Source organism: Anser brachyrhynchus (genome assembly GCF_964034855.1).
Source record: "Anser brachyrhynchus genome assembly, chromosome: 23".
Lineage (NCBI taxonomy): Eukaryota > Metazoa > Chordata > Aves > Anseriformes > Anatidae > Anser > Anser brachyrhynchus.
This window is the reverse complement of record NC_137716.1, coordinates 3539230-3562043: the sequence shown is the minus strand read 5'-3', so window position 1 is coordinate 3562043 and position 22814 is coordinate 3539230. Positions and strand designations below refer to the sequence as shown.

General features: G+C 52.0%; 1 protein-coding gene across 2 annotated transcripts; it reads right to left on the bottom strand.

The window, feature by feature from the left end:
• Positions 1-259: 259 nt before the first annotated feature.
• HOMER3 (homer scaffold protein 3) lies at positions 260-22721 on the bottom strand. Of its 2 annotated transcripts, none has more exons than XM_080565975.1 (9): positions 22051-22721; positions 11100-11256; positions 10062-10193; positions 9528-9635; positions 6284-6405; positions 5177-5333; positions 3216-3326; positions 2194-2274; positions 260-1328 (listed from the first exon to the last, which is right to left on the bottom strand). In XM_080565975.1, exons 3-9 carry the CDS (start codon positions 10161-10163, stop codon positions 1140-1142), a joined length of 870 nt encoding a protein of 289 aa, XP_080422101.1. In that variant the 5' UTR covers positions 10164-10193; positions 11100-11256; positions 22051-22721; the 3' UTR covers positions 260-1139. The 2 variants fall into 2 exon arrangements, with proteins under 2 accessions (XP_080422101.1, XP_080422100.1); XM_080565974.1 differs by having other exon boundaries at positions 22117-22718.
• Positions 22722-22814: the final 93 nt, after the last annotated feature.

Here is a 22814-nt window from a genome sequence, read left to right as displayed (position 1 = left end):
TTCTGCGGTGCCTCCCTCGATTCCTACGACTAGACAACATCTACAATAACCCACGGACTTCCCACAGGCCCCAGAGGGCACTGGCCCCAGCATGCTCCAAATGTTCTCCTTTAATCTGGCCAAGGATGGCAAGCTGGGACCTGTACCCTTCAAAAAGAACACGGCTCATCTGACACAGAGCAGGACATCTCTGGGGACTGTTTCCCAATAAAAGAGAGAAGAAAAAAAAAAGGAAAGAAAAAAAACACCCAAGAGCAACTGCGATTTGCTCCATTTAATTTCAATTAACTGCAGCCCTTAGAGGCTGGGAGAGATGCCAATCTAGCAGCTGGTTGGCCATCCCCATGGGGACGCCTCATTTCTCAAATGCCCCTTTCCCAACCAGGCCTTTGCTCTCAGCTTGAAGAAGTTTTAACAAGTCATTAAATCCCACTGCGTTAAACTAATAAGAACTTTGAAACCTGCAGTTCTTTTTTCCTCTGGAGGATGTGACTGAACAGTGGAAAGGGCACGCGGTCAGGGAAGCACCCTGCTCTGCAGTGGGGCGGCTGCTACCTCTGGAAGCTCCTGACAGTGACCAGTGTTACTGGCTCCTGTTAGAAAGACACAAAATTGTTAGGGCTGGGAGAGAGGAAGAGGAGCAACTGATGTCCTCAGCGTGCTGGAACCTCTTCTCCCTCTCTAGGTGGGGAAACAGGCAGCTTATTCTGCAAAAGGCAAGTGGTTCCCTAAAAAACTACTGAAAAAATGCAAAGGCTGCTCAGCCCCTTCCCCTAGAAAACGGTAAAAATGTTGGAGACAGTGTGGCAGCAGGGAGGCTGGGAAGGCAGCACAGGGACAGCTGCAGTCTCTGGACCACGCCACAGCCATGGCAGGGTCCAGAGAGGCCTGGCTGTGGCTTGCAGATCCTCCCTGTGGAGGATTCAGGAGCTCGGATCCTCTCTGCCCTCCATCTGGGTGTTCAAGGGGCAGTGAAGTGGCTGCGGCTGGTCTCCACGCTGTCCAGGCAGCTGCTGGTATGGTGGCGTATCCTGCCTGAACAGGCCTCGAGGCTGTTCCGTGACCGTAATTGCTGTCAGCGACCAGTCCCAGCTCGGGCTCCCCTCCTCCGGAGGTGTCTCCTGCGAGCATGCTGCTGCTCAGTTGCTCTCCACCAGCTTGGCTAGTCCCTGACGGATCTCACTGAGCTCAAATATCTTCACATCCATTATCTCCGCCACCTTGGTGACTTCATTCTGGACCTTCTCCCTCTCAGCCAGGGTCTCCGCCAGCGTCTGCTCGGCCAGGTGAAGGCGCCGCTCCAGCTCTGCGTTGCGAGCCTCCAACTCCTGCCAAAGGACACGAGTGCAGTGAGGCGGCTGCCCCAGCACCGATACCTGCTGCTCACGGACCAGCACGCTTATCTCCACCAAACAGCTCCAGCGGCACCCCAGCGCGAGGCTGCCCACACCCAGCCACCCCAGGACTGCAGCAGCTCCCTCACAGGGGGTCCTCCCTATCTTGAGTCACAGCACCCCACGTGAGCATGTGTCCCTCAAACCCAGGCATCTATCTGCCTGCAGTTTGAGCAGGTGCTATCAGTGCAGACCCCCCCAGATACCTATCATCTCCAGGTCTGATGGCATTTGATGTTTGCAGACGCTATCCTTCCATGAAAACCAGTGCCTCGGTATGGGGCCGAGCCCCATAGCAGATCCCCTCGTCCAGTAGCTCAGAGATAAGCACGCGCAAGCAGTGCCCCCAGAGACGGCACAACAGATCGTGCTTCCGTCTGTGCCCTTGCCCTGAGGTGCAGAGCAGCTTGCATGCCTCCTGCCAGCCAGATCGAGCCACAGCTCTTCTCCCCTAGCCACCCCTGGCCATCAAGCAAGCTGAGCAGGACTCGAGAGAGGTAGAGGGTTACAGGACACCACCATCCCTCTCCAGTCCCATGTCAGGGGCTACAGCAAGTGCTAGGGGAGAGTACGTGCAGGCTGGGTTCACTACTGCCTGCTTATGGTGCCCCACGTTGTATCTCTGAGGGACACAGTTTGGGTGGAGGAAGGCAGAGACATGGGCAAGGACCGGTCCTCATCATCCTGAGGCAAGAGAGGCGTGGCAGCTCTGCAGCATTCCCTCTTTGGCTCAAAGGAGAAATGGGGACGGGTCCCTCTAATCCAGGTGCAGAGGTGCCCCCAGATCTGCCATCCTTACCTGAAGCTTCTGCAGGGTCTCCTCACGCTCGCCCTCTGCTTCCCATCGACCACACTTCTGGCTTTTTAGCATCTGAATCTCCTAAAACACAAAAAGAAGAGCATCACACCAGATCCACCCGTCCCAGCAGGGCCACCTCCCACCACAGAGCCCAGCAAAAGCCCCTTCCCTTGCTCCATGGATCACTTAACCACACTCAGCTCCAAAGTTTGGCTTCCTTCATACCTCCCTTTCTGACCTTCCAATTGTGCCGTACCTGCTGCCTCTAAGCCCCAGACCCTAATCAAGATGACTGGCTGGGTACCAGCAAGGCTCAGTGACTGCTGCATCCTTGCTTAATATCCCATCCCAGGCTCATGGGGTCCTGCTCATCTGCTGGGTCAACACTCTGCCCCACTTTGCTCCAGGGTTTTACCTCTACCCCAAGCAGGTCTGGGGTGGGGCAAGAGATCTCTTCAAAAAGAAAGAACCCCAAAACACGTGCCAATCCCAAAACACCTGCCTGCCCCAATCTCTGCTGCGTGGCTCCAAGCCTAAGGCTCCGGTCACACGCCCTGCTGGAGCCCAGCTACCAGAGAGCCAGCAGTTGTGCAAAGCAGAGAGATTCTTTACACATCTCCCTTCCTTCACAGCCTCTGTAATTAAAACTCAGCTTTAAATCATTAATTTAAATGCACTGAAAGCAAGAAGCAATTATTCTACCAGAAGCTAACTACAGTTGAAGATGGTTGAGAGGGGAAGGGGTAAGACAGCCCTGTCATTTGTGCACTGGCTGAGACTCTGTGCTTAAGACCCTTTGCATGGGAAACTCCCAGCACTTCACCAACACTCAGATTTGTCTCTCTGGGGAGAAGAAATCACTGGGGGGGCTGTGCTGGCTTATGGAAGCTCCTGGATTGCATGGGCATCTCATGCAGGAGCTTGAGGTGCCCTCAGATCTCAGACAAGCTATAAAGGACAGGGTATTGGTGACTGACAGCCCACCCAGATTCAGGTTTTCCTCTGCTTTGAGGGAGTATTACCTCGTCTTTAGCCTTGATCAGTAGTTCCAGCTCCTCCAGGGTCTGGCTCAGCTCTTCCTTGTTGTTCTCGCTGGAGGAATCATGAGCCCCCTGCGACTCCAGTTCTGCTACCTACACAGAAGCGAGGAAGGCTCAGAGATACAGAAGTGTCCCAATGTCTTATCACCAACAGTCATTCTCTCTCACGTTTTGGCTTTCTTACAAACCCAACAGGGCTCTCACAACAGGGTAGCAGCTTCCCTCCTGTTGTTGTTAGGAAAAAAGTTCCCTCCTTCTGCTCTGCGTAGACCATGCACAGAAATGCACTGCAGCAAAACTCTGTCTAGAGACTCTGTCTCTGCTTTCTCCTGCAGTTTTGCACTTCCAGCAAGTCCTGACTGGCTTCAGCTCAAGCACGTGAGCCTACAACCCACAGCTACGGCCAGGTCCAGCACCATGTACACCCCCAGGCTGATATTGCTGAGGGCAAGGGAGTTACTGCAGTTCAACCAGAGCAGAGCTGGCAGGAAGGGTTTGCCCAAGAGTGCTCCCCGTTCCTGAAAAATTCAGCCCAGTGGCTTAAATTATTCATGAAGAGGATTCATTTTTAAAAGCTCGTCAGAAGGTCTGGAGCAGCTGTTGATGAGGCCCAAGCTCTCACAGGGCTTGCAATGAGCTCTACAAGCAGAGCTCCAGAGCTGGGTACTTTCACACGGTCAGGCCTCGAACCCCTGGTGTGACACGAGTCCTGCACTAGGATTCCTGTAACTGTGACCACGAGATGTGAAGCTCACATGGTTATGGCCAGAATCAACCAGCTCTAGTCCCCAAATGCCCTGGTTTAGGGACAAAAATCTAGATGTTTCACTGAGCTCCAGTTTATTCTGTGATTTTATAAAGTCCACAGTGGCTGCCCCTTGCCCAAACCTTAAGAAAACCTCACTCCTAACCCCTGGCTGTGAGAACAGCCACCAAACAATTGAGAATGCATGGAGCAATGGCAGGGAACTGGAAGCTTGTCTCAGCCAGTCCCCAAAATGCACATATACATACACACAGCCAAGACCTACGCTATGCCTAGGGCAGCCTTCTGCTGCAGAGGAGAAAAAATGTTCTGCGCAACTTTTACTGCCTGACTCCAGCTCTGAGAATTAGCAACGGGCACAGTGAGTCCTGGGGGACGGTTGTTTGCAGCACAGACTGGCCACACAACAGCCATCAAGTGGAAACAGCTGTTAATTGCTCTAATCCCTGCTGCCTTCATAGTGTGCGATCTAGAAGTCAAATGCTTTTATGCTTCTTTTTCCAGGGCTCCGGAGTCCTCTTCCAGCTGAACTCAACTGTCCTAACACCCTTTCCCAGATACATTGCTGCCCTCCCCTCCCAAGAAACCCAGCTGTGTGACTGTCACTGCTCTCTCCAGATGCACACAGGGCTCCTCAGTTGATCTGCGACCTCTCTGACATTATGCGGGTCAAATGATCCTATTATTTGGACTGAACAAGGACTTGTTTGTACTGTGCCACATGGGTTTCACGATGTCGCAGCTTGGATTCCAGCTAATTATAGCAGATAGAGCAACGTCCATCCTTCCTGCCAGCAGCCAAAAGACTGCCCTGGTGTCCAGCTCTGGGGAAGCATGGTCCTTACTCAGCAGTGCTGGCAGCTAGGAACTACCCCCAGAAAATCTGAAGGGAAGCTGGCATTTTGACTTTGGGCTCTGGTTTCCTCCCTTTATCTGCAGGGACTCAGCACACCCCCAGCTTGCTGTGCAGAAAACAGGAGCTCTTCTGAGAGGTCCCTTGTTATGTGGCCTTATTCTTCGGCACGTTTCCCCGCCAGGCGCATGCAGCATCCTGGATCTGAATCCTGTCTCCTGCTGACACTGAGGGAACCTCAGGGGAGAACGGGGTCAAGGGCACCATCTGGCTCTGGGACAGGGTTTCCTCTGATCTGCTCTGCAAGGTCCCTGCAGCGCTCACCCGTTGCCGCAATGTTTCCGTCTCCTCCTGATACGCAGCCAGCTGCTTCTTCCACTGGTCCACATTGGCGTTGGCTTCATGGAGAGCAGCCACGAGTTTGTTGTTGTTGTCCTGGAGACTGAAGAATTCAGCCTCCCACTGGACCTCACTCACCGAGCTGTGTAAAAGAACAAGGGGGTGTGCAGGACAGTGTGAAGGTCTCAGTGTAAAGGTCTTGCTCCCTCTGCCCCAGCTCCCCAGTGCAAACACACACTGAAGCCACGCTCCTGGAAGTGCTCCCTCTTCCTGCACAGCTATTTGACTTTCATCTTGCTTCCCAAATTTAAATGCTTCCTCCAGCCCTTGAATCTACTTCTTTCCTTTATCCCCACATAATATTCGACTTCGAGGCCGCAAGTGCTTTCCTGAAACTGCAGAAACCACAGTGTGAGATTAATGGGGAAGGGGGGGGTGATACAACTACTAGAAAGGGGTTCTGCAACATAGGACTCTGAATCCATTTTTAAACCCTTGTTGGATCCAAGTTTGCTTTGAATGAAACCCTACCACCCTAGACTCAGAAGGTAGAGCAGGACATTTGCTTTTAACTTAAAAATATTCTAAGTGTTCAGCTCCCAGCTCAGCAGGAGCCACAGGACAGAATCTAGCCCAGAGTCTTTTGAACAGACAAAGACAGGAAGCAGCAGGGATGTTGCTGGAATCATCAGGGGAATTAACACAAATGCAGCCCTAGGCCAGCTGGAAAAGTGTGAACATCTTCTGGTATCACAGATTACTGATCTGCAGATAACTGGCAACAACTCATCCCTGCTGCAGGCACAAAGCATTCTCCTTCCCGTGCTGTAGCAACAGCAAATTTCACCTTTGAGCTGAGAGAACTTTCTCCCAGGGAAGAAAGGAAATTGGTACAGTGGAGGGTTTGGGCAGCAGCAGACTTAGGGCATTATTTGGCTAACTAAACAAGTAGTATTAGATTAACAGCATTTGGTCTGAGGCCACTCAGTTGTTCAGGGGCTCTATGAGCGCTGGGATGACAGGGACGTGCTCCAAATCCTGCCAAAACAGAGTTTAGCTGTTAGGAGCACAGAGCATTCATGGCAGCCTCACCCTTCTGAAAGCATCTTCTTCAGCCGCTCCTTTTCTGTGCTTATCTCAACATCGGCACTTTGGCTCCGGAATAGTTTATCTTCTCCTGGTCCATTGGAGCTGATGATGGGGCTGGGAAGTACCTGAGGGATGAGGAAGAGGAGGTTATCTTACGGCAGTGAAGACGAGCCACGTGGCCACAAGGTCCCTGCAAACTCATTCACAGAGCTAGTTCTTATCACACTCGTGAGAGACCCTGGCTCTCAATCCTAGCTCCTAGGAGGAGCTGTGCTCAACGTTTACATGACAAGGTGTGGCAAAGACCCTCACGTATGGCTCAGCAGCGCCAGTCGTGGTATAATTGTGACTTCAGAAGCTGTGTGGATGCAGGGTTTTCTCTTGGATAGGTAAGCTGGTGTCTGTCCTGCTCAGCTCTTCCAGCAGCTGCCCTGTTCTGCTGCTACGTCCTCCCTTTCCCTGTCCCCATGCCATGCTGGGGCAGCGATCCCAGTGCACAGAGACCCTGAGCAGGTGGGCTCACAGCTTGCACACACCAGCTATTTCTCCTTCCCAACTTGAGGTACTGAATTCTCTGGCCCCGAGCTTCCCCCTGACAAATGTCAGAGATGTTGCAGCCTGTAACCCAAGTCCCACGGCTGTGCCCGGCACACCAAGCTGCTCAAGTCGGCTCTTCCAGGGTTTTGCTGAATTCCTACCAGGATTTTCTTGCCGTTTCTCAGAGCAGTGGAAAGACTTCAACTCTACACACAGACCTGCTATGCCACCTGGGCTCAGTTGCAACTCCAGCTTCTGTACCTTGAGTTAAGACACGGCTCTGTATTCCTGCGTACATCAGGGCTAGCAGAGACAATTCGCCCTCCCATGCTGGAGGGAACTGAGAGCAGAGCAGAGATGAATACGCAGAAACCAAAGCAAACTTTATATCCACAGGTCCCCCCAAAAGACCCTTCATGGTCTCCCCTCACAGCAGGGAAGAAACTTGGCACACACGGGGCAAACTGAGCTATAAAAAGACTCCCTGAGCAATGAGCCTCTGGGATCCTAAGTTGGGGGCTGTGAGACCAGGTGGCTGGTGAGCCTGCTGGAGCTGATAGGTAGCCCTTACATGCCTGGGGTAAGGACAGCCACCTGCCTTTGGAGTCATCTGACATCTATAAATAGAGCCAGACGGGGCCACGGGATGTATCGAACACCAGCTTCAAGAAACCTTCCAGAGAGCGATCAAGAAGCGAGACCTGCAAAACTCAACCCTGCCTCACCTTGCTAGGTACTAGAGGCTAGCAGAGAGCTGCTGGCCTGGGATTTCCACAGCTCTGGAAGTCTGACGCCTAAATAAACTAGTGCAGATGCAGAAAATCAGAGCGCTCTGATTTAATTTCAGCAGACAGATCCGCTCTCTGCTCACTCGCAAACAGAAACGCAATCAATTATTCAAGGGTGAAGCTCCTGTTTGAAGCTCCATTAATGCAGAGACTGAAAATCAGCAGCGGGACGGCAGCAGAAGGGCTGATGTGTACGGGCTGGGAGAGGCAGGACGAGGTCCACGTGCCCAGGTGGCAGGGGACACTGCGTGTGTCACCGTGTCGGCATCCCAGCTGCGAGATGGCTGCAGGCAGGGGCCTTGCGTCCTTGTGTGTGAGCTCTCGTGTGGAGAGAAGGGGCAGGATGGGAAGAGTGATCATGGGCTCAGTTGTGGCAGTTTTAGCACTGCTGAGTCAAGTACAAAGAACAAATTGAGCCTTAGCCCATCTACCAGACCCGTGTTTAACACTTTCCGACCACCTCATCCCTTCGGTTGCAAGCTGCCAGAGCAGCACAGGGGTGCTGGACGTGTCTGTTGTGATACCTGATGCGTTCTGCCTGGTACAAACAGGAGAGCAGGGAGTTTCTCCACTCCCAGCCTGCCTCCCAGCCGGGAGAGCTCTCCAGGCTGCAGCTGGCTGTGAATCTCTGTCTTGGGCAATTATTACTGACCAGGGAGTCCTTTACCTAAAAGTTTGGTTCTGCTGTGAGTGCTTTGTTCTGCTCCCTTCTTCATTTGCCACCCATGGGGTTGAGTGGAGCCAACAGCAAGGCAGATTTTCCCCATTTTTCCACCCCGGACAACATTTCCAGTCTCCACAGAGCCACCGCCTCCACCTCCCTCTCTTTTCACTGCAGGCCAAGGTACTGTTCGCACTCCCTCCTCCTCCTCTGCTGCCATTCCATCTGTACTCAACCCAGAGAACGCAGCGTCCTCCATCCTACAGCTCCTCTCCTACTGCCAGGAGCTCGGGGAAACACACAGCCACCTCTGGAGCACACTATTTGGGAGAGGAACTTCACCATCAACGCTGAACTGCTGCACCATGAGAAAAAGACGGGAAGGCTTCTCCACCACTTATCCTCTCCTCTCCACCCTACCGCTGCTGGAGTTGATTTAGTTATCCAGGGAGACAGGTAACAATTGCAGGCGTGACACGTGTGAGAATGATACGTGATGGGCTTAAGCTTTCTGGCTTGGTCTCCTGGGGAAAAGAAAATTGAATGACTGGCTGTCACGCCTGCAGCTCTGCCTTCATGGAGAGTTCCTGAGGTAGGGGAGAGTGAGTTCTGCTCTCACAGCACAGCTCCTTCTCTTCCCTAGTGGAAATAGGACAGAAATGGGAATAGTCTAGTGAGGACTTCTCAGTCACCAGTGCTAAGAAGTCTCCGTCTTTCCACAGACCCCCATGGACAACACCACCTTGCAGAAATGCTTGGGAGAAAAAACCCTCTGCAGCCCCAAAAACAAACAAACAAACAAAAAGCTGGAAATGCCTTGCATCTTCCTTCCTACGATCTTCAGCCCGGCAACACACACTCCTGCATGCTGCTTGCCTGTTACCGTCACACCGAGCCCTGGGAGAGCCGTTCTAAAGAAAACAAAATCAAACCCACCACCAACAAAATACCCCAAACCTCTTCCAGCATGGCTTTACCAGACATCAAATGGTTACGATAGTTTAACTGTCAAAGAGGGAGGGCTGTAAACCCTCCCAGGAGCTCCACTTAAGCACTATTTAATCCACTTCATGTGCTTCAGTAGAGTGACCTCAGGGCCACAGATGTCATCAAAATGTGAATCTCCAACCTCAGTGTCTGTCGAGAATGCCTTTGGGCAGAAAAGGATGAAGGATAGAAGCACACACAAGTTACCAGAGATCAGCGCAGGGACCATTTTCCCCAGCAGTAAGCTTTACCCATGCCTGGTTCTGAGCATTACCTGGTGAGATGTGATATTCAGGGCAGGATTGGTCAGCTCTGTTTTGTCCTGGGACTTCTCCCTTGCCAAACGGGCTGCTTCTTTCACTTCCTGGAACTTCTCTGCAAACTAGAGGGGAGCGGAAAAGTCACTCTGCTGCTGAACTGAAATGCGGAACAAAGTAGAATCGATGTTTGGGTCACTCCTCCTCCCTTTGCTACTTCGTTCAATGTGCTTTCTACTTTCTCTTCAATTAATAATAAAATTGAGGGAATAGCCCCCACCTGCCACTACCCACAGCACTCACAACTGTGGGATTAGCTAAGTTGAGATGACAAAAATTGAGCCCTAAATCCAAATTCATTTTGTGACATTCAGGACACGGCAAATATTCCTTTAAAGCACTTCCTTGCAGCGTGCATTAGACTTTAGCACAGTGGGAACAGCACTACATCTAAAGACCCTACAATCTTTTCTCCTGAGGCTGACCTCTCCTGGGTTTCAGGGACATTCACCCTACTGGGATCAGGGCTCTGGCAGCACCTGCCACGTTACCTGGGAGAGGTGCTGCTCCGAAGCAAAGCCCAGTCCATAGACCGTGTTGGCTCGGCTGTCTGCCCATTGTCCAAATTTCTGAGACGTCTTTGTGAAGGTCATGTTGGGGGTGATAGTGCTGTTGATGATTGCCTGTGGGGAGAGGCAAAAGTGAGTCAGACTCCACGCTGCTGCCCCAGAACGATGGTGTGAGATTGAACACTGTAATGGCTATGCACCGTAGGGACTGCGGGTAGAAGCCCTGCTTTTAATGTATAAAACAGCAGTTCAGGGTTCTGGTGACCAGAAGCCTTTCTAGTCCAGCTTTGTGACATGAACAAATGTAAATCTTCTTTCTGCTGGAGAAAAAGGGAAAAAAGAAAAAGAAAAAAGCTTAAGTACCACAAGCTTCATTGGGCCTTCAATGCTGGAATAGAAGAGGCAGAGTGTCTCTGGGGACTGAGCAACTTTCTGATGTTCTCCATTTTCATGGCAAGTCAGGAAAAAAAAAGTAAAAGGCTTAAACTGCACTTAGGACTAGCTATTACGAAAGACTCTGTTGGTTAGTGTAGCAACAAAATAAACTGCCTAGGAAGATTGCTGAATATCTGCCTTCAGGAGCAAGTCAGAAAAATGTCTGTCAAGAAGAATTTAGGGAGAGTTAAGCTTGTCTTGGGGTAGTGACTGAGCAGACTGCCTCTGAGAGCCCCTCAGTCTTTGTGCGTTCTCTCTACAGGGTCAGCTTTAACACAGGATCAAGGCTCTCAAAAATCTCACGTTTTGCATGCTCAGAGGTAGGGAGGGCAGGGAGAGAGGAGGGGAGGCAGGAGGACATCAGACCCTACGGCACACTTTTCATCAGCACAGAGTCAACTGTCCAACACTAAATACACTTCAGCATGGAGACTGTTTTATCTCCCATTCCTTGCAGTGAGAATGCTAGTGCCCCGTGCTGAGAACTGACCAACTTGACACAGTGAACATCAACTGCAGAACGGATTTGGGCTGGAAACAAACTTGCTTTCAAACTGTGCGCTGCCCTCAGCAGACACTCCCTACCTTGGTGCCCCCCACGCTGATGATCCGGTACACGTTGCGTGTGGCATCGTAGAAATAGGAGACGGTCAAAGCGTGCTTGCTGGCGGGGATCCAGTTCCGTTTGGTGGCGGGATCGATCTGGAAAACATGGGCCCTGGTGCTGAAGATTGGCTGCTCCCTGCAACAGAGATGAACAGAGGTGTAAGGGCAGAGGGGAAGCTGAGCAATGGGGGAGGTGGATTGACTTCCTAGCACCCACGCTGCATTACGCAGTGCCAGGGGCACTTTTGCTGTTTGCCTCCACTCCAGGGATCCCTGACATAGGTGCTGAGCACTGCAGCTCCCACGGACCCGGATCTCTCAAACAGCAGCCTTGCACTGGTATCATCTAGTGTCCCTCCTTATCAGGGGAGTCATGACCAAAGCTCCCCAGCACTCCTGTAAGTTGCTTTTCAAAGATCTTCGGGCTTTTGTGTGCTCTCCCCAGAAGCACCCCACACCCTTGGCACTCCTCTAATGCCCGTGGACCACTGATGATGCTCCTGTAAAGTACAAGCCCAAGGTTTTTGTGTGTTCTTTTTGCCCACCATCCACGCAGCATGACGACAGCAGCTTTCCCAGCACAGCAGTGACCTTGGTCTATGGAAATACTCTTGATAAGGTAACAAAGCCACCAAGGGTGGTTAAATACAGGTAGAGGCTTCTACTTTCTTCTAGAGCTTCTCTGTTCTCCTCTGCTGTCCTTCACACATTTCCAAAGACCACAGCCTCGTCATACCAGCGATAACAGGACAGCCCTGAGGTTAGCAGGTCTTACACACGCATTCACCCGAGGATCAGCAGCCAGCTTGCGAGCAGGAGCACAAACAGGACATCACGATCTCACGTTTTGGACACACCAGCTGGTCCTACACAATGCAGCTGGCGTGGCAAAATTATGCTAATACTTAGTGGATATCTTAATTTCAGCCTGATACGAAGCTTTCTTTCACTATCCCTTGGTACCTACGTGCACATTTCGTGGTGACTTCACCAGCTATACGATCTCTGGCTGCTGGGCTGGGTGTACTTCCCGGGATATTTCCGAGCTGGAGCTCTGGGGAAATGGATGGATGGATGGAGGATGGGTTTGTGGGTTTGGGTTGTGAGCACAAGCAGTGCCTTCCCCCCCAGCACAGCTCTTCCTCCCTCGACTCACGCTTGGGAAGCGCATCCTGCAGCAAGAGGTCACGCTGCAGGATTAAAAGCAAGTCACTTAAGAATGAATTAGAGGAAACACTTCACCACACAATGTGCAGCTGCTGTGTGAAAGCACCGAACCAAGCACTGCCTGGATTTTGTAACCAGTAGTGTCTAAGCCGAACTGAGGAGTTGAATCTCGCATCAGGATGTAACTTGAGCATTTCAAGAGGCAGGAAGGAACGTTTCCGTGACACAACAGCCCAGGTGCACCAGCGGATGGGGTCTCCATTTGACTTTGGTTAAAACCCATGGCACTGGTCATTTCCACACTCCTTATTTACAGCTTGTGAAGTCTGATAGGATTGAATACATCCCATAACCCCCTCCCTGGGTACAACAGCTGCAAACAAAGCACAGTCACAATCGTGCGACATGTGAGCCCCTGAAATCCACAAATTTCTATTTCCAGCCCACTCCAAGTCCTCACAGCTGCAGTGAGCAGAACGAAGATGACTGTACCTGGTGTTTTCCGTAGGCATCACCAAAACTTAGGAAGGAAATGAAATATTCCCTTCCACCTCCCAGTTTCCAGCCTTGTCCCCAGGCTACGGTCCTGACTCAGATCGCTTGCTCAGGAGCAGACTGCGTAAAGGCCTAAACCAGCCCCTCCTGAGCATCCTCGCCGGCTGGTTTTATTCAGCCACAGTCTGATTTTCAAATGAGACTCAAATTCTCTGGGCTCCACTAACAGAAGCTGTGTTTTACGCGGATCATGACTTATCCTTCAAGACACAAGACACAGAGTTAGGGAAAATTAATGGCCCTGCACCTTGACCCCCAAGTCCTGGTCTAGTGTCAGACAGAACAAAGGAGGGACATTACCTAGCTGTTGGCATTTGTTAGCAAGTGTAAGACGGACTGCAGGCCAAGGGGGTTAGTGCACGTCTCTCCTCCAGCAGCCTCCTTTTCAGGTCTCCTAGCTGGATTGAGGCTCCTTTTTGGTTTTGCCTCCAGAGTGATTCATTTCCTAGCGATGCAGAAACTCAGCTGTTATTTATCACGCGGAGCACAGACAGAGCGTTCAACCAGGCAGCACTTAAGGGGTTCGTTTGTCCCAAGCTCACAGAGCTTGTAATTTGTAATGATCTCTCATCACTAAATAAGTTTTCTTTCCCTGTCATGGAAGATAATTGGGTGAGCCATGTAACTGGAGCAAATCCCTTTGGCAGCAGGAGCCGGCTGTTGGGAGAGGGCCACAGAGGAGCCTGGAAGGCTCTAACGTTTCCAGTCACACGCACGTGACGCTGGCTGCAGTGACACCGTGACGGAAAACCCTCCTCAGAGATCACCCCTCGCACGCACAGCAGTTATTCCTGTGCTCGCTCCTCAGCGGTGAGCTCTGCGCCCAGCGTCAACGGAAAGTCTCCTGCTGACCGCAGCAGGTTTGGGACCGAGCGGTGCATGGGACAGCCCCTGCCACGCGCCCCGACAGAGCTCTCCGCAGCACTCCTGGGGATAAACCTTCTCTGGCTGGTGCTGCAGCAGCACCCGGGAATTCACCCAGTGCCTGCAGCACGGGGCCGGGCACAACCCCAGGCACCAGCAGAGAGGATCCCCCGTGGCTGCCCCGTGCTGTCCCCCAACAAGATGCAGACAGCTGCCTGCTCATTTGCTTTGTAAAGTAGTCTCTGCAGGGAGGGGTCCCCACCCTGCCCTGCTCTGCCTCTACCATCGAGACCGGAGGTCTCAAAAAGAGAAAGGGAGCGAAGGGGTAAGAAAGTGATAAGAAATTCTCTCTGCGTGGCCTACCTCTGAGTCTTTCGATACCGCGCAATCCCACTGCCTTCCTCCTGGTCACTCCAGGACAGGGGGCACCCTGCTGTCTGCTGTCTCATAATCAGTGTCAGTACCCACAAAAGCCAGCATCGCCTTCCTTCTGAGCACCAGGAATGGAAAATAAATAGCTCTAGAAGGTCTATCAGACAGAGCAGCCCATCTTCACAGGGCTTTGCTTACGCTTTTTCTATTTGCATGAGGCTGGCTTGGCTCTTGGCTGCCTGCTCACGCAGCTCACAGCCCTTGGGCACGAGGTCTTTTCCCCTGGTCTCAGGTACACCAAGAGATGCCCCAGGTACATTGAAATACGCACTGCTGCTGGTGTCAGCGGGGAAGGGTGCTCTGCTTTTCATGTCCTTACATAATCACCGCTGTCTTCGACGCTCCTCGTATGCTTGTTCATGCCTTATGGTCTTCCCTGGAGCAACAAAGCTTCACGCTGTCTCCGAGAGGTCTTTCCCTTCCAGTTAGGAACGCGAAAGTCGCCCACACTCCGTGAGCAGGCCTGCTGCCAGCTACACCAGATGTGCTTCGCTTCCAGCGGAAAGCAAACTGGTAGCAACAGCAGCAGGGCACGTCTGCAGCCTCACCTGCCTGCTTGGAGCCAGGGAAGGATCTCCCGCACCTGTCTCCCTCTGAGGGAAGCGAAACAAGAAGAATTTCAGAAGATTCTGCAATGTCTCCCCTTTCCTCACTGCAAACGGGAATAGTTGCTGCCACCTTGCACACCCCTAATAACGGAGGCTGAAGATTGCCCCATGATGGCAGCCCCTCACTGCCTTCTCCCAACTGCCTGAGAAAGGTGGTTTTTTTAAATCCAGTAAAATGACACAAAATGTATCTAGCTAGTATAAGAATTTATTGCCGAGGATGCTGGCTGGCACGGAAACCTTCCTTTCACTGCTCACATACTCGTCTGACAAGGTTAGAGCAAACACTACAAAACAAAAGCTCTCCTAGGGTCTAAGTGGTGGAGTGCAAGAAAGACAGAGTGAGTAGGCAGCAGTGCAAACCGAGAGAGAAGAAAACCAAGCAACTGAGACTCTGCTGATGTGAGAATACGGGATGTGAGCTCCGGGGAGGTCCTGACAGCAGAGCCCGTGACGTTTGCAAATCTCAGGGCACGTCTCTAACAAGGTGCAAATGAAAATGGCTCCGCCTCACCCTTTCTATGTTCCTCAGCAGCACAGAACCACGGCAGGGTCTGACACAGCTCAGCACGGCTGAGTGGATTAGCAAGGTGGGGACGCAGGCAAGACCGAGTGGCACTGGAGGAAGTTCAGAGCAGGAAAAGCGCAGGTGCTGAAAGACAGATCTGAGATGCATGGGCAGAGTAATGTATGAGGAGCACCCGTCTGTTAGCTTGCTTCTGGCCAAGCTGCTGACCTCCTGTTTCCAAAAACACTACAGAGCATTTAAAAATAGTCTTGAAAGTGCACAGGATTCAAACTGTCATGTTCTCTCTCCCTCTACAGCCCTCTTTCCCCTGTGTTTTAAGAGTATATGCTCGATACGCCACGCATCCTCAAATGCTGACTCTTCTTTTCGTGCTCCCAGCTGGGAGTCCCTGTAACAATGCAGACATACCAGTGGAAAGGGCATGTGTAAATAAAACCACTCACATCCCCCAGGGCTGTCCTTCAGAGATAATTAAGAAAAAACGAATCAAATGAGGGAAAGGACAAAGATCTGGCCGAGACGCGGACATGATCAGCAAGTGTCTGATGGCAACTGGAAAGGATCCAGGTCTCCACTCTGCCTGCATTTGTACCCAGCCCTGGGGGAAGGGTAAAATCTAAGAGTCCCACATCTCACAGATAGCTTAGAAGTAAATTTTCCCCAAGTGAAAGGTCCCCCAACGCTCCAGCAGCAGGCTCCCAGCCAACAGGCTAAACCAAACAGCTAAAAACAAAAATGGAGACACAACCTAACTAATCCATCTATTCCTTACGTGTTCCTTGCAACGGCAAAGCTCCTGGCTCCGGGACGCTGCCTCCTCTTGCTGATTCTCCTTCAGGAGAGCTGCTGGAAGAAGGTCACTGGTGTTTGGGGAGGATGCACAAAGAGAGGGTTTGGATCAATCGTTGCTGATCTGCTCACTGGCTGGAGTCTGCCTCTGGTCATTAGGCTGACACGCAAAACTGCTCACTGGTCTCATTTCTGCCTTGATTCTTGTATTATCCTCATCGCTACAGTATCCAAATTGATTTCTTAATGAAAAGCTGCTTATTCCACCATTGCTATGAGAGCAAATCATTATTTGTCCTCTTAATTTATGGGGTCAGCGGGGTGGTGAGGAGCAAGTGGGCCAGAGGGACTGAGTTCACTGCCTCCGAGCGAGGGAACTCGCCAGGTTGGGACGCATCGAGGCGCTGCCAAGACCCTGGGAGAACGCCCTGCAAGCAGTGCCCGATGCCAAGGAGGTACAGGTGGCATCGGTTCACTCCCTTGCACTAGTGCCATGTCTTACCTGGCGGGGGAACAGCGGGCAAAAGAGGTGCCAAAGAGTGGAGGAGATTAAAACCAGAGCTGCCTCTCCGATTCCGTGTAATCTGAACACATATGGCACCGGATTTATGAGCTGTCCTCGAGTGTCCTGCCTGGATGCCGGCTCTTCGCAGGCCTGCAAGCCTGGTCCTAAATAGGAGCTTCTGGAATAATCCAGGGCTCCTGCAGACGGAGCATGCTGGAGAATCTCCCTTGCAATAGAACGGGAGATGAGCCACCGCCAGGAGAGGCCTCTCCAAAGGGGACGGCAGCACCAGGGACTGGCACCAGCGCCGTCCCCTGAAGCACCTGCAGCGTGTGGGACCACCGGGATCAGGATACCCGCAGGCATCACGCCCACCAGGCCCACCACGCCGCAGCACAACGATGTCCGAGCCGCAGCAGGGCCAGCCCTGCCCCACAGCCTGTCTTCCACATAGGGTTCAACCCACCGTGAGTCCCTTTGCCAGGGATGTCTTGAAGGGGAGGATTTCGCGGAGCCCTCTAATCCTCACCAGAGACACCCTCTCAAGCCAGCAGATGAGTCTAGCAGCATAAGAGACGTAAAAAGGTGACGAGATTTTGTGCTTAAGCCACAGGAGACATAGACCGGGCTGGAAACGGGGCACGATCCCCACTGCGACCTCCAGCCCCGAGATAAAGGTGTAAAATCCCACGAGGAAACATCTCCCGATTTAAGGAATAGCCCAGGTCGGAAGAAGGGACAGCCAGCCTCTGAAAGAGCTGCTCACCAAACCGTTTATCTCCACGCCTGAGTTTCAACAGCGCCGTGGCAGCTCCGTGTGTTTCACCGCATGCCCCCTTCTCTTCGCCACATCCCCGACTTCAGCAGCCTGGTGGGTTCCTCACCTTCTCGGAGAAGCAATGTTTTGTTGCTTTTACTTTCTTGGGGTATTTCCAAGGCAAACACCACCTCTTCAGGAAAATCCTATTTGACAGTTACACGCTCGCTCTCATCAGCAGGTTCCCGAACCTAAGGGCAGCTGCTAACCGCAGCCCTCCTGCCAGACTTCTTTGAAAGGAAAAGGGCGAGAGGAAGAAACCTTTTTTCCTTTTTATTTTTTTTCTTTAAACACCGGTTTAGATCTTTTATGGCATCCAGCAATGTCTTTGCTCAGTAGCTTCCACACAGGGTGTGGGGAGGGGTTTCTTTTGAATGCACCACTGCATTTAGCTCATGCTTTGTCCTTGTTTTTCTTTTTTTTTTTTTCCTGTGTGATCTGGAAGATTTTTCCTACTGAGATCCTTTTATTTCTCGTCCTCAGTAATTGTAGCCTCACAAACCTGTCTACCCACCTGAAACATGCCTATTTTGTTAGCTGAATTACTTATTACCTCCTGCTCACTTGCCCCATTGCTGCATGACCAGAAAGAAACCTTGTTGTGTGCGCTTGGGAGGGGGAAGCTTTTAGGGTCACCGTTCCCCAAACGGATCCTGATATTTCAGTCCTGTCTTCAGTTCTAAAGCAAGGCATGTGACAAGGGGGCAGGATTGAATCCTAGACACAAATGTAACCTATAGCTTTCTAAGAGAGAGATTTGGTGGGCGAGTCCAAGTTTGAAGCACTCCAGGGACACAAATATCGCAGATTTCCAAGGTTGAGAAATAAGGGATTTAGGCACTTAAGGCAGCAGCTGGAATGTGCTGAGCTCCATCCTCACAGACTGCGTTTGCCTTGCTGTTCCTGGATGGAGTTCGGTCAAGGGCACCTCTGGGAAGTTCATGTGCGACTCTTGGCATTCGGATGCGGGGGGGGGGATCATTTTTAAATACCTTGCTGTGCATCTAAGGAGTCTGTTGTCCCCCTTCATCTAAAAAACTAATCAAAAACGCCAGCTGAGAAATCACAAAGCACCAGATCAGCAGAATCATTTGTTTCTGCGACCCGTGGGCACAATAGCGCTCAGCCACAAGGGTAGGGAAGGGCTTTGGGGTGTGCTACTCCTGCTGCCAGGAGCAGGATACCTTCGAGAGCACAGAGACCTAGGAATGTATTTTCACACTGCGCCCCGTGGCTGGGCTCGAAGCCCCCCAAAACAGGCAGTTTTCTGATAAAGGCCCTCTGCCAGCCACAGCAGCAGACCAGAATTTCCCAGCTGCCGTGGGGGGAACTCTGCGATTCTCGCTGCCGTCTTTCCCAAAGCCCTTTCCCCTCGGCAAGGTCTGGTTTCCTGGATGGGCGTCCGCAGGGCAGAGCCGAGAGGGGTACGTGAGCATGAGAGCACGAAAGAAATGTGGCTCAGCGCTGGCGCTCAGCCCGCCGCCACGCTGAGTCAGCTGGGAGGCCGCGCTGGCCGCGTCAGGGCCGGGGCTCTTCCTTCTGTCTGCTCACCAGCTCGTGCGAGAGAAACCCTGCAGCGCGGCACGGCCCCGGATAATTCCAAGGAGGGGGTTGGTTGGCACTGAGTTGAGAGAAAACGCGTTTCAGAGCCCAGTGTTTCAAAAAGGCAGAACTGGAACGCAGAGGGGACGTGAGAACCGGTCTCCTCCTCCTCCTCCTCCTCCTCGGCTGCTGTCTTTGTTTCCTTTTATCTTCCCTCAGCAGCCTGAAGAGCTGCTGACTGCGTGTCAGCGCTGTCTGGGGAAGAAGTGGGGGTTAATGGGGCTGCAGAAGCAAACCCCGTCTCTTTCCCACTGCATTCCTTCTGCAAGTCCAACCCTTCCCCTCTGCTGGGTGCAGCTCCCTCCAGAGCCCACAGCAACCACAGCTCCCTACAAAGGGGTGCGGAGGGCGTGCTTGGATCCTGCCTGCCTGGGATCGGGGCACTGACCCCAGGACACAGGTTTTTAGATACTGAACTGCAAAACCCCACTGCTTTAGGAACAAAGTTGGGGAAGGCTGGCCCGCAGCCCTTTGTTCGAACAGCCAGGGAGGTTTTCAAGCCCCCTCAGCTGCAGCTTTGCTTTCGATGCGTGCTGCATCACGTCACCTTGGGCACAATGCTGCGAGCGTCCAGGTGGGAGAGGCCAGGCTTCTCCTCGCCAGCCGCACGGGGAAGGCTGAGCAGCGCAGCTCCAGCAGCGGGAGCTGGCTGCGGGCCGCTTTCCCTTCGGCCTCCCCCCACTCCCAAGAGCTTACCCGGCAGGGTTTAGCACAGGAATGAAAAGCAGCTGCCTCCTGGCCTGCCTGCAGATAAAGGGCAGCAAAGGAATCCCAGCTGAATATGCTCCTGTCGGGATTAGCGTGGGGAAGAGTGGCAAGCACGCAAGGTCAGGCACAGAGAGAGGGGATCAAGGGCATGTAAAAGACACAACTTTTTTTTTTTTCCCTTTTTTTTTTTTTCCAGAACAAGGATTTTTTTCCACCCCTTTTGGAAACCAGTCTCAATCTCTAGAGCACCTCGGCTGCTGAGTACTCTACTACTGGGTGTCTCCAACACAATCTGCACATTCACCCTCCCAGGACAACTGTTGCTTCTGCTACCGAGCTTCAAGAGCTCTTTCTTTTGACACACTCACACCGTTGCTGGAAGTCTGTACAATAATTATAGTTAGAAAAGAGCAGAGCCAGAGGGCAGCTAAATAATTCTTTACACGTTCCTGAAAAAAAACATGTCTGGTAATAATTAGAACCAGAGACGTGGAGATACGTATGCAATTCAAAGTGCTCCACGCCTCCGACACAAATTCTGCCTCTGCATCTTCATTACGAGCTGCAGGACCCCTCACACTTCCAGGCACATACGCCTGCCTTCGCTCGTAGGACTCACTGAGGTCTGCTGCTATTTTCGACCTGTCCTTGCCAGAGCTCCAGGAGCAGCAGCAGCCCCTTCGACGAGGCCCGCTCAGACTGCCTGCTCAGCAGAGGTGACTGGGATGGCTGTACGGACAAGAGCGGCTGAATTCTTTGGTTGAAAAACGTGACAAGTGGGTAAACTCTACCCCGATCAAACTAGAAGTTGCATTTGACAATGCGCTTAGCAGAGTCAGAGAAATAAAGCGTCTACTGAAGACTCAGCTAGGACCTGACTAAGTTCACTTCCCTCAGGATCAAGCGTTATTGACAACAATCCTCCTCAGAGAGGAAATGCTAAACATTAATACCTGCAGGGCAGTGGGTACAAAAGAGTGCAGGGACAGCCTGTCCGTGAAAAGCAGAACATGATGTTACAAAATAAAATAAACCTAATATGGAGGAATGAAGACCAGAATCCCTGCTTCATGAATAATAAAAGTCTACTGCCAGAACATCACGTAAAGGTGGTGTGCTTTTAATTTCTTTTGTATGGAGAGGAATCTAAATGCTGCTGAAAGCTACTTAATAACCCCATGTGATCAACGCGCGAGCAAGAAGACACTTTAACTCAGGAGTTAAGTGGAAATAAGGAATTTTGGGTAGAAATGTCATCTCTGGCTTAACAATGGTTTTGCTACTACACCGCTACAATTACAGAGTGAAATCCAGGCCGGCTGAGATGATGACACCATCTCAATGTTTCTTCCACGGGAGCCCGCGGCCCTCTAAAGAAAATCACATAACTGCTGGGTGTTAACCGTGGTCGATCCAAGAAGGATTTATCCCACGGCCCCGGGAAATAAACCAGCTCGTCCCAAACCCTCTGCTTGCTACACCCTTCCTGGCAGCTCTAGAAGTTTTACAGTAACTCTGTGGATCACTGGAGAAGTGACAGGAAAATAGGGACGCTTTCTGCTTTATCCTGGATCAGCACAGACTCTGCCAACTTCAAAGGATCTGTGCCACGTTCACACTGCTGTCACTTTTGATTCTTTGTCTCTGCCTTTCCTGCCTCTTGAACGTGTGTTTGAATGCTCAATCATTTATCTAGACAGTCCAAGAGGAAAGTCAGCAAGAGGAAAACACAAGCCTCAAAGAATTTTATTTATTTGCCTTGTAATGTCAAACCCACACATTTGGAGGGGGTTGATCAGACGTTTCCTACAGATCCACAGCCACAAAGAGTTACTGCACAAGAAACTCACAACAACACGTCAGGTCCTTAAACTTACACGACTGAGACTTATAAATAGGGCATAAATTAAATACCAGGCTAAGCCCCTATTTCCATGCCAAAATTCACTGCCACATCCACGCAGCATTATTTCATTCTTGGAAAATCTGAGGAGGCTCATAAACTAAAGCAGCAGGGAATTTCAACCAGCTATTTATTCATTTAGAAATGCAAGCAGAATCCATTTTACCGAGTGCCAAAGTCACAACAGCCAAACAAAACCTCCAACTTCCAACTTCTGGAAAAGTTTGGGAACACAGCCCAGCTCCAGTCCTCCCAGCGAGTCTCCCCGTTTGGGTCTCACACAACGCGTGGATCACGAGAGGCTTCCCTTACACGCGACTTGATTTCAGAAGTTGCAGAGCCGTGCAATTACCTGCTTTGTGACCCCTAAAACAAAAGGCGAGTCTAAACTTTAAAGCTTGCAATACGGGAAAAAAATGCAATTGAAAACCTTCATTTCTTTTGCAGTTACCTTAAAAATAGCTCAGCTGCCGTCAATAAGAAAAGCGATTCGAGAATAATAAAGTGCCAGGCTCACCCCATCTCTGCCCGGGCGTCAGCTTCTCTCTCGCCCGTCCTTCCCTCGGCTGCCTCGGGTCCTCCCCGCGGTCGGATGGATTTCTCCCTTCCTCTTTCTTTCTCTGCCTTTCTCCGGATCCGGATGCTCTTTAAATTTCCTCCGGAATCTCACTTCGAAAGCCGCTGGGTTTGCTCTCGGCTCCAAACGCCCGGCGATCCCCGGCCGCGCGGGGCAGCGGGGGCAGGGGCTGCCCGCACCCCCCGGCCCCCCCCAGCAGCAGGGGGGGACTCGGGCTCGCAGCCCCCGGCGCCTTCCCCTCCCTTCTGGCTCCCGGGAGCCCTCCTTCCCTTCACCACGGGAGGGGAGCGGCAGGCTTAGGAGGTGCCTTCGCCCTTTCAGACAAAGCCGCCTGCTCGCCTCCGCTCCCGCAGCCCTGCAAGTTTCCCGGCCAGCTCTGCCGCCCGTCCTCCTGCGGAGCGATTTCTTTGTTCTCCCTCTCTCTCTCTCTTTTTTTTTTTTCCCCCCTCCCTGCTCTCTCCTATCCGCTTCCTCCCCGTGCCAACTGCCCCGTCTCGGTCACATTTCCCCGCTCCCTTCTCTCCCGACTTTATTCCCGGGGCCGGCTCGGCGGCACCACCTGCCGGCCGCGGGCAGCAACCTGCGCCGCCCCGCCTGGCTCCGGCCCCGCGCTGGGATTTTAAAACAAAATTAAAAAA

What these genes read in the sequence shown, in the direction of transcription:
- HOMER3 (XM_080565974.1), bottom strand. An exon ending in CGGAAACATTGCGGCAACGG is followed by an intron (nt 3,327 to 5,176) that starts GTGAGCGCTGCA and finishes GCTTCTGTGTAG; the next exon opens with GTAGCAGAACTGGAGTCGCA. An exon ending in TGATCAAGGCTAAAGACGAG is followed by an intron (nt 2,275 to 3,215) that starts GTAATACTCCCT and finishes TTTGTGTTTTAG; the next exon opens with GAGATTCAGATGCTAAAAAG.